The sequence below is a fragment of the Oncorhynchus kisutch genome, unplaced genomic scaffold (assembly GCF_002021735.2).
Source record: "Oncorhynchus kisutch isolate 150728-3 unplaced genomic scaffold, Okis_V2 Okis03b-Okis08b_hom, whole genome shotgun sequence".
NCBI classification, from domain to species: Eukaryota; Metazoa; Chordata; class Actinopteri; order Salmoniformes; family Salmonidae; genus Oncorhynchus; species Oncorhynchus kisutch.
The window spans coordinates 20434182-20445961 of NW_022261980.1; the positions used below are offsets into that span (position 1 = coordinate 20434182).

The window sequence follows — 11780 nt, forward strand, 5'->3', positions numbered from 1 at the left end:
GCAGTAACAATGTGGGGGGGATGGAAGGCCCCTGGTTGTAACAGTCTTTTTAATAATGTGGGGGGGATGGAAGGCCCCTGGCAGTAACCGTCTCTTTAACAATGTGGGGGGGGGGGGGGGGGGAATTGAAGGCCCCTGGCAGAAACCGTCGCTTTAATAATGTGGGGGGTTGAAGGCCCTTGGCAGTAACCGTCTCTTTAACAATGTGGGGGGATTGAAGGCCCCTGGCAGTAACAATGTGGGGGGGGGGGGGGGGGGATTGAAGGCCCCTGGCAGAAACCGTCTCTTTAATAATGTTGGGGGTTGAAGGCCCCTGGCAGTAACCGTCTCTTTAACAATGTGGGGGGATTGAAGGCCCCTGGCAGTAACAATGTGGGGGGGGGGGGATTGAAGGCCCCTGGCAGAAACCGTCTCTTTAATAATGTGGGGAGATTGAAGGCCCCTGGCAGAAACCGTCTCTTTAATAATGTGGGGAGATTGAAGGCTCCTGGCAGTAACAGTCTCTTTAATAATGTGGAGGGGGGTTGAAGGCCCCTGGCAGTAACCGTCTCTTTAACAATGTTGGGGAGGGGGGGATTGAAGGTCCCTGGCAGTAACCGTCTCTTTAATAATGTGGGGGGGATGGAAGGCCCCTGGCAGTAACCGTCTCATTAATACTGTGGGGGGGATGGAAGGCCCCTGGCAGAAACCGTCTCTTTAATAATGTGGGGGGGATGGAAGGCCCCTGGCAGTAACCGTCTCTTTAATAATGTGGGGGGGATGGAAGGCCCCTGGCAGTAACCGTCTCATTAATACTGTGGGGGGATTGAAGGCCCCTGGCAGTAACCGTCTCTTTAATAATGTGGGGGGATTGAAGGCCCCTGGCAGTAACCGTCTCTTTAATAATGTGGGGGGTTGAAGGCCCCTGGCAGTAACCGTCTCTTTAATAATGTGGGGGGTTGAAGGCCCCTGGCAGTAACCGTCTCTTTAATAATGTGGGGGGGGGAGGGGTTGAAGGCCCCTGGCAGTAACCGTCTCTTTAATAATGTGGGGGGGATGGAAGGCCCCTGGCAGTAACCGTCTCTTTAATAATGTGGGGGGGATGGAAGGCCCCTGGCAGTAACCGTCTCTTTAACAATGTGGGGGGGATGGAAGGCCCCTGGCAGTAACCGTCTCTTTAACAATGTGGGGGGATGGAAGGCCCCTGGCAGTAACCGTCTCTTTAATAATGTGGGGGGGATGGAAGGCCCCTGGCAGTAACCGTCTCTTTAATAATGTGGGGGGGATGGAAGGCCCCTGGCAGTAACCGCCTCTTTAATAATGTGGGGGGGGTTGAAGGATTAGAAAATCAGTCTTTAAACAGTCTGGGTTTCAGCCGGTCCATACAGACTCATTGTGAGGGAAAACCCACTGTCTCCTTACTAGGGCCACTGGGGATGCAGAGCCTGTGTCCCTATGGCCCTACAGGGGACAGGTGGTGCCCACAGTCCCTACAGGGGACAGGTGGTGCCCACAGTCCCTACGGCCCTATAGGGGACAGGTAGTGCCCACAGTCTCTACGGCCCTATAGGGGACAGGTAGTGCCCACAGTCTCTACGGCCCTATAGGGGACAGGTAGTGCCCTATAGGGGACAGGTAGTGCCCTATAGGGGACAGGTAGTGCCCTATAGGGGACAGGTAGTGCCCTATAGGGGACAGGTAGTGCCCTATAGGGGACAGGTAGTGCTCTATAGGGGACAGGTAGTGCTCTATAGGGGACAGGTAGTGCCCTATAGGGGACAAGGTGCCATTTAGGACCCAGTCAATGTCACAGCAACAACAGACTGACATCATCTGGCTCATGGTACAGCTCTGCAGCCATAAAAACATGTTGCCGTGTGTGTGTGTGTGTGTGTGTCAGACTAACCTCAGTGATAGTACTCTTGCAGATCTCCATGGCCACAGACTCAAACTTGGGATCCATTGTCAGGTTCAGCTTGTAGTTCCATAGCAACTGGAGGGAAGAAGGAGAGAAACCATGAGACACACAGACAGACACAGACAGAGAGAAACCATGAGACACACAGACAGACAGACAGCGAGACAGAGAGACAGAAGGGAGGGAGAGAGGAAAGAGAGAGAGGAGGGTATTGTCTTAATATCTGTAGACAGATATGATACCAGAACAGAACCTGTTGGTAGGGGACAAATTCCAGATTTGGTTCCATAACAGACCTGTTCTGCCAGTCTAACCTGGGTTGGAGGAGAGGAGAGGTACCATAACAGACCTCAGTTCTGCCAGTCTAACCTGGGTTGGAGGAGAGGTACCATAACAGACCTCAGTTCTGCCAGTCTAACCTGGGTTGGAGGAGAGGTACCATAACAGACCTCAGTTCTGCCAGTCTAACCTGGGTTGGAGGAGAGGTACCATAACAGACCTCAGTTCTGCCAGTCTAACCTGGGTTGGAGGAGAGATTCCTGACTATGTTCCATAACAGATCTCAGCTCAGACATGTCAACAGGAGCTAGGGCATCTAACAAGGTGACATGGGAGTCACCTTATTAATTCAGCCACTTAGATAAACTTAGAGGTTGAGTTAACTTGCTTATTAAAACACAATTCTGCATTTTTCACAACCATAAAAATATAAAAATGCATAAGAAATATCTTGCTTGGTTTTGTAAACCAACCAGATGTAAAATGCTTATTGTATTTTCCACTCAGCGTCAGACTAATGTTGTGCTTCAGTTGCACTTCTCCACTTAGATGAGAATTCACCAACTGCCATTCTATCATGAGACGGGGGGGGGGGGGGGGGGGTGAAAGAGTCACTAGTCGTCTGCTATCCCTACCAGGCAGGCAGAGAGCTAATCCATGAGGCCCTCTATCCATGAGGCCCTCTATCCATGAGGCCCTCTGGGAGAACATGAAGGCTGTATCTCCACGGCAGACCCAAAACACCCCCGTATCCCCAGACCCAAAACACCCCCGTATCTCCAGACCCAAAACACCCCCGTATCTCCAGACCCAAAACACCCCCGTATCCCCAGACCCAAAACACCCCCGTATCCCCAGACCCAAAACACCCCCGTATCCCCAGACCCAAAACACCCCCGTATCCCCAGACCCAAAACACCCCCGTATCCCCAGACCCAAAACACCCCCGTATCCCCAGACCCAAAACACCCCCGTATCCCCAGACCCAAAACACCCCCGTATCTCCAGACCCAAAACACCCCCGTATCTCCAGACCCAAAACACCCCCGTATCCCCAGACCCAAAACACCCCCGTATCCCCAGACCCAAAACACCCCCGTATCCCCAGACCCAAAACACCCCCGTATCCCCAGACCCAAAACACCCCCGTATCTCCAGACCCAAAACACCCCCGTATCTCCAGACCCAAAACACCCCCGTATCCCCAGACCCAAAACACCCCCGTATCCCCAGACCCAAAACACCCCCGTATCCCCAGACCCAAAACACCCCCGTATCCCCAGACCCAAAACACCCCCGTATTCCCAGACCCAAAACACCCCCGTATCCCCAGACCCAAAACACCCCCGTATCCCCAGACCCAAAACACCCCCGTATCTCCAGACCCAAAACACCCCCGTATCTCCAGACCCAAAACACCCCCGTATCTCCAGACCCAAAACACCCGTTCTGTTATGTTACAGTCTAAAATGGATTCAATAAAACGTGTTGCTCATCAATCTACACACAATACGCCATAATAAAGTGACAACAGGTTTTTAGAAACGTTTGCATCTGTATTAAAAATAAACACAAACTGAGTCGAGAGGTTAAAAGACCGCTAACGGTGCTTCAACAAAGTACCGAGTAAAGGATCTGAATACTTTACTTTCTATACATTTGCACAAACTTCTAAAAATCTGTTTTTTTTTTGTCATTATGGGGTATTGTGTGTAGATTCATGAGGGGGGGGGCAGACAGACGACTATTTAATCCATTTTAGAATAAGTCTAACGTAACAAAATGTGGAGAAAGTCAAGGGGTCTGAATACTTCCTGAACGACCACAACGAACTGCAGTGATCCTATTAACATCTAGCAGCCACAACGAACTGTAGTGATCCTATTAACATCTAGCAGCCACAACGAACTGTAGTGATCCTATTAACATCTAGCAGCCACAACGAACTGTAGTGATCCTATTAACATCTAGCAGCCACAACGAACTGTAGTGATCCTATTAGCAGCCACAGTGAACTGTAGTGATCCTATTAGCAGCCACAACGAACTGTAGTGATCCTATTAGCATCCACAACGAACTGTAGTGATCCTATTAACATCTATCAGCCACAACAAACTGTAGTGATCCTATTAACATCTAGCAACCACAACGAACTGTAGTGATCCTATTAGCAACCACAACGAACTGTAGTGATCCTATTAGCAGCCACAACGAACTGTAGTGATCCTATTAACATCTAGCAGCCACAACGAACTGTAGTGATCCTATTAACATCTAGCAGCCACAACGAACTGTAGTGATCCTATTAACATCTATCAGCCACAACGAACTGTAGTGATCCTATTAACATCTAGCAGCCACAACGAACTGTAGTGATCCTATTAGCAGCCACAACGAACTGTAGTGATCCTATTAACATCTAGCAGCCACAACGAACTGTAGTGATCCTATTAACATCTAGCAGCCACAACGAACTGTAGTGATCCTATTAACATCTAGCAGCCACAACGAACTGTAGTGATCCTATTAGCAGCCACAACGAACTGTAGTGATCCTATTAGCAGCCACAACGAACTGTAGTGATTCTATTAGCAGCCACAACGAACTGTAGTGATCCTATTAGCAGCCACAGTGAACTGTAGTGATCCTATTAGCAGCCACAACGAACTGTAGTGATCCTATTAGCAGCCACAACGAACTGTAGTGATCATATTAGCAGCCACAGTGAACTGTAGTGATCCTATTAACATCTAGCAGCCACAACGAACTGTAGTGATCCTATTAACATCTATCAGCCACAACGAACTGTAGTGATCCTATTAACATCTAGCAGGCACAACGAACTGTAGTGATCCTATTAACATCTATCAGCCACAACAAACTGTAGTGATCCTATTAACATCTATCAGCCACAACGAACTGTAGTGATCCTATTAACATCTAGCAGCCACAATGAACTGTAGTGATCCTATTAACATCTAGCAGGCACAACGAACTGTAGTGATCCTATTACCAGCCACAACGAACTGTAGTGATCCTATTAACATCTAGCAGGCACAACGAACTGTAGTGATCCTATTACCAGCCACAACGAACTGTAGTGATCCTATTAACATCTAGCAGCCACAACTAGGAAGAGCTTTGCCTCTTTACAAATCATACGATCTCTGCATGTTAGTGAGGCTCCACATTGACTGAACTACACCTCTGAGTGGTGTACTTCTCTTGCCATGTGAAGATGCTGTCACCTCCGGAGGGGAGGTCTTCTCCTGCCATGCGAAGAAGCGTCCCCTCCGGAGGGGAGGTCTTCTCCTGCCATGCGAAGAAGCGTCACCTCCGGAGGGGAGGTCTTCTCCTGCCATGTAAAGAAGCTGTCATTGCTCATCCTGTACGTGTGACTTGGCAGAGCTGTGACAGACTTCAAAAGCGTAGATGGGGAAACTGTGTCAAGATGAGGGGAGAGGGGGCGAGGAAGGAGAGAGATAGAGAGAGAGAGAGAGGGGGCGAGGAAGGAGAGAGAGAGAGAGCGAGCGCGAGGAGCACTTACATGGTTGCAGTCGACAGCAATCTCGGTTTCCTGGAAAGAGAGAAACACAGGTATTAGACTCCATGATCAAGACACTTTTTACTCAGTCTTTACAGAAGATGAGAGCACACACACACACACACACACCTCCACAACTTCACCCCCGACAGGTTTTTATTGAAAGCCTCTTAGTGTTACTGAGCTGGTGGTTATAAATATATGAGAACCTCCATTAGTTAGGGCTGGTGTCTGTCCTACAGAGGAACCAGAGGACCCATTAGTTAGGGCTGGTGTCTGTCCTACAGAGGAACCATTAGTTAGGGCGGGTGTCTGTCCTGCAGAGGAACCATTAGTTAGGGCTGGTGTCTGTCCTACTGAGGTTCCGTTAGTTAGGGCTGGTGTCTGTCCAACAGAGGTTCCATTAGTTAGGGCTGGTGTCTGTCCTACAGAGGAACCATTAGTTAGGGCTGGTGTCTGTCCTACAGAGGAACCAGAGGGCCCATTAGTTAGGGCTGGTGTCTGTCCTACAGAGGAACCAGAGGGCCCATTAGTTAGGGCTGGTGTCTGTCCAACAGAGGTTCCATTAGTTAGGGCTGGTGTCTGTCCTACAGAGGTTCCATTAGTTAGGGCTGGTGTCTGTCCAACAGAGGAACCAGAGGACCCGTTAGTTAGGGCTGGTGTCTGTCCTACAGAGGATCTATTAGTTAGGGCTGGTGTCTGTCCAACAGAGGAACCATTAGTTAGTCAGTATATATACACTGCTCAAAAAAATAAAGGGAACACTAAAATAACACATCCTAGATCTGAATGAATGAAACATTCTTATTAAATACTTTTTTCTTTACATAGTTGAATGTGCTGACAACAAAAATCACACAAATTATCAATGGAAATCAAATGTATCAACCCATGGAGGTCTGGATTTGGAGTCACACTCAAAATTAAAGTGGAAAACCACACTACAGGCTGATACAACTTTGATGTAATGTCCTTAAAACAAGTCAAAATGAGGCTCAGTAGTGTGTGTGGCCTCCACGTGCCTGTATGACCTCCCTACAACGCCTGGGCATGCTCCTGATGAGGTGGCGGATGGTGTCCTGAGGGATCTCCTCCCAGACCTGGACTAAAGCATCCGCCAACTCCTGGACAGTCTGTGGTGCAACGTGGCGTTGTGGTGGATGGAGCGAGACATGATGTCCCAGATGTGCTCAATTGGATTCAGGTCTGGGGAACGGGCCGGCCAGTCCATTGCATCAATGCCTTCCTCTTGCAGGAACTGCTGACACACTCCAGCCACATGAGGTCTAGCATTGTCTTGCATTAGGAGGAACCCAGGGCCAACCGCACCAGCATATGGTCTCACAAGGGGTCTGAGGATCTCATCTCGGTACCTAATGGCAGTCAGGCTACATCTGGCGAGCACATGGAGGGCTGTGCGGCCACCCAAAGAAATGCCACCCCACACCATGACTGAACTACCGCCAAACCGGTCATGCTGTAGGATGTAGCAGGCAGCAGACCGTTCTCCACGGCGTCTCCAGACTCTGTCATGTGCTCAGAGTGAACCTGTTTTCATCTGTGAAGAGCACAGGGCGCCAGTGGCGAATTTGCCAATCTTGGTGTTCTCTGGCAAATTAAAAACGTTCTGCACGGTGTTGGGCTGTAAGCACAACCCCCACCTGTGGATGTCGGGCCCTCATACCACCCTCATGGAGTCTGTTTCTGACCGTTTGAGCAGACACATGCACATTTGTGGCCTGCTGGAGGTCATTTTACAGGACTCTGGCAGTGCTCCTCCTGCTCCTCCTTGCACAAAGGCGGAGGTAGCGGTCCTGCTGTTGGGTTGTTGCCCTCCTACACGTCTCCTGATGTACTGGCCTGTCTCCTGGTAGGGCCTCCATGCTCTGGACACTACGCTGACAGACACAGCAAACCTTCTTGCCACAGCTCGCATTGATGTGCCATCCTGGATGAGCTGCACTACCTGAGCCACTTGTGTGGGTTGTAGACTCAGTCTCATGCTACCACTAGAGTGAAAGCACTGCCAGCATTCAAAAGTGACCAAAACATCAGCCAGGAAGCATAGGAACTGAGAAGTGGTCTGTGGTCACCACCTGCAGAACCACTCCTTTATTGGGGGTGTCTTGCTAATTGCCTATAATTTCCACCTGTTGTCTATTCCATTTGCACGACAGCATGTGAAATTTATTGTCAATCAGTGTTGCTTCCTAAGTGGACAGTTTGATTTCACAGAAGTGTGATTGACTTGGAGTTACATTGTGTTGTTTAAGTGTTCCCTTTATTTTTTTGAGCCTCCTGACCGTCACATGTCCATAACCTGACCGCCTCCTGACCCTCACCTGTCCATAACCTGACAGTCACCTGTACATAACCTGACAGTCACCTGTCCATAACCTGACAGTCACCAGTCCATAACCTGACAGTCACCAGTCCATAACCTGAGTCACCTGTCCATAACCTGACTGCACCTGACCGTCACCTGACTGTTCGCCTGTCCATAACCTGACTGTTCACCTGTCCATAACCTGACTGTCACCTGTCCATAACCTGACTGTCACCTGACTGTCACCTGTCCATAACCTGTAATACATTACAGATGGAAGGGATTTTATCCCCCACTGGAGACATGAAGACAGAACCTCACCCAGAGAGCTGTACAGGTCAGTGTGTTAGACAGACAGAACCTCACCCAGAGAGCTGTACAGGTCAGTGTGTTAGACAGACAGAACCTCACCCAGAGAGCTGTACAGGTCAGTGTGTTAGACAGACAGAACCCCACCCAGAGAGCTGTACAGGTCAGTGTGTTAGACAGACAGAACCCCACCCAGAGAGCTGTACATGTCAGTGTGTTAGACAGACAGAACCTCACCCAGAGAGCTGTACATGTCAGTGTGTTAGACAGACAGAACCCCACCCAGAGAGCTGTACATGTCAGTGTGTTAGACAGAACCTCACCCAGAGAGCTGTACATGTCAGTGTGTTAGACAGAACCTCACCCAGAGAGCTGTACATGTCAGTGTGTTAGACAGACAGAACCTCACCCAGAGAGCTGTACATGTCAGTGTGTTAGACAGAACCTCACCCAGAGAGCTGTACATGTCAGTGTGTTAGACAGAACCTCACCCAGAGAGCTGTACATGTCAGTGTGTTAGACAGACAGAACCTCACCCAGAGAGCTGCACATGTCAGTGTGTTAGACAGACAGAACCTCACCCAGAGAGCTGTACATGTCAGTGTGTTAGACAAATCCTAGAAATGCCATTCTAGTTCTGGTAAGACCGCTGAAGTTGTACTCTACATAACTGACGTGTTAGGTACAGTCTAGACAGACTGTCTTCATAAGCACAACAGTGTGATATTTACAGCACAACAGTGTGATATTTACAGCACAACAGGATTATATTTACAGCACAACAGTGTGATATTTACAGCACAACAGGATGATATTTACAGCACAACAGGACGATATTTACAGTGTGATATTTACAGCACAACAGGACGATATTTACAGTGTGATATTTACAGCACAACAGGACGATATTTACAGTGTGATATTTACAGCACAACAGGATAATATTTACAGCACAACAGGACGATATTTACAGCACAACAGTGTGATATTTACAGCACAACAGTGTGATATTTACAGCACAACAGGATGATATTTACAGCACAACATTTACAGCACAGCAGGACGATATTTACAGCACAACAGGACGATATTTACAGCACAACAGGACGATATTTACAGCACAACAGGACGATATTTACAGCACAACAGGACGATATCTACAGCACAACAGGACGATATCTACAGCACAACAGGATGATATCTACAGCACAACAGGATGATATTTACAGCACAACAGTGTGATATTTACAGCACAGCAGGATGATATTTACAGCATAATATTTACAGCACAACAGGATGATATTTACAGCATAATATTTACAGCACAACAGGATGATATTTACAGCACAACAGGATGATATTTACAGCACAACAGTGTGATATTTACAGCATAATATTTACAGCACAACAGGATGATATTTACAGCATAATATTTACAGCACAACAGGATGATATTTACAGCACAACAGGATGATATTTACAGCACAACAGTGTTGTCTTCGTAAACCATCCATTGATTATTAGTTGGTATATCTACACTGAAGCTGGGCGATGTTTGTGCAACGTTCACATGGAACCTACACCTGTCGGGATATTAGTTCAGGGATCTGTCTCCCAGGGAACGGCCCTAACAGCAGGACAAACGGGGAGACAAGTTTCAACTAACCAGCTATAGACTATTGTGTTTTACAGCTGAGCTGACGGAAGACCGCCGGCATCGGTAGTGATAGTTTCCACGGTAACATGTTTTTACAACTAAGTTGCAAGCTCCTGTGAAACGAGTGTGTTATGAAACACCTTCCCGACACTGGCTCTTACGGTTCCCATAAGTGATTTGAACAAGATAAATATCAGCTAGATAGCTGGGTGACAGGAGAGCGGCCATGTCAGCTGTCTGCTGGGCTCAACACAAGGTCAGCGCAGGCTTCAAACGACACATACAACTGAACTATCTGACCGTCTAGACTGGAGAAGTCCTCAACTTCAAAACGTTGTTCTCTCCATAGTTTACCTCTCTGTACTCACTACTGGTCTTGTTGTTGTTATTGAACGACACGGACACACCCGAGAAATAACCAGATCAAAGCGCCCCCCCCCCCCCAACGCAGATCTAATTAGTCTTCAGTCACCGCCCTGCATGGATTAATGACCAGGCCAAAATAGAAGGCCAGATCAGGAAGCCTCTTCTCCTTCAGGATTTTACACAGAACATTTCACAAAAACACATTTACTTGAATAACAGTGTAGACGCAGATTGTGTTAACAGAATAATGGCAACAACAAACCGTTATTCTGTTCCCAAACTGCATCTTCACTGTTCACTGTTCAAGCAGGTTAACTATGTTTTGCGTAAATCACAGTCCTTGTGCATATAGTTACGGTGTTAAACTTTGAAATCAATTGATTTTTTTTTATTTTTTATCTGAGTCTGAGCGTCATTCCAGAACAGTGAAATCTCCCGTAATGCTTCCTAATGAGACTTCTAAAAAACGGTCGTACCCCATTCATTACCGCATTAGTCAGTTTACTGCAATGTATGTGTTTTTTGTCGTCATTAGAGACCAGTTTTAGTAATGAAATGACATTCATTGACTAAGTACTATAAATAAAGCTCCACTCCGTTGACTGTTTCCTTCTGGAACGGTCTTTGATGAGATACAGTGGACCCCAGAGGATATATCAGGCTTCTATCGCGGTGATGCATAGACAATGTTCAATTATTTGCCGCTGATAAAACGGAGCTCTTTGCTTTGCATTGACAAAAACAGTGCATTTGTGTTTAATTTAGACTAATTAGCTTTGCTGTCACTGGAGAATCTGGAGCCATGTTTACTAGGAGAACAAGAAGACCATCGCCGATGATGTGGAATGAAGACCTACTCTCGAGATGTGCCTTACCTGACTGTTGTCGCATTGACATCCGAAAGGCAACACACACACACACACACACACACACACACACACACACACACACACGACTGCAGGCAGGCACACTCGCGAACAAAACACGTCGCCACCACCCAAATCCCGTTTTACCTCCTTTCTGTCCTGTAAACACTCCAGGACAGCTAAATTGTTGCTCCATGCGTGTTTGGGACAAATCCGGGTCAAGTCGTCCCGGCAGGACTGCTCTTCGGCCAGCTTCCACCCGGTAGCCCTCCGAGGCTGCGTCATGGCCGCAACAGCAGGAGCAACTGGGACGTTATTGACTGGACCGGGCGCTCCAATAATATTAACGGGAACCGGAGGGTTTGCTGGCGGATTACCGAGTCCGTTTCCATTGCCGCTAGGTGCTTTCAAGCCTTGAACGGTACACAGACAGAATGGCACTGACATCAACAGTAAGAGTAGGTGAACACGTCCGCTCGCCGCCATCTTCGGGGAAATTGTAGCAGAGTATAGCGGAACGTCTGCGTGTGCGCTTA

The 11780-nt window shown here is 48.0% G+C and overlaps 1 protein-coding gene across 1 annotated transcript in view; it reads right to left on the reverse strand.

Annotated features, from left to right (window-relative positions):
• Positions 1-11780, reverse strand: part of LOC109886708 (Golgi apparatus protein 1-like) — a 58155-nt gene extending 46375 nt beyond the window's left edge. Inside the window, 3 exon segments of the mRNA XM_031812637.1 lie at positions 1886-1972; positions 5724-5753; positions 11392-11780. Of these exon segments, the coding sequence (XP_031668497.1) occupies positions 1886-1972; positions 5724-5753; positions 11392-11730 (456 nt within the window). The 5' untranslated portion in view covers positions 11731-11780.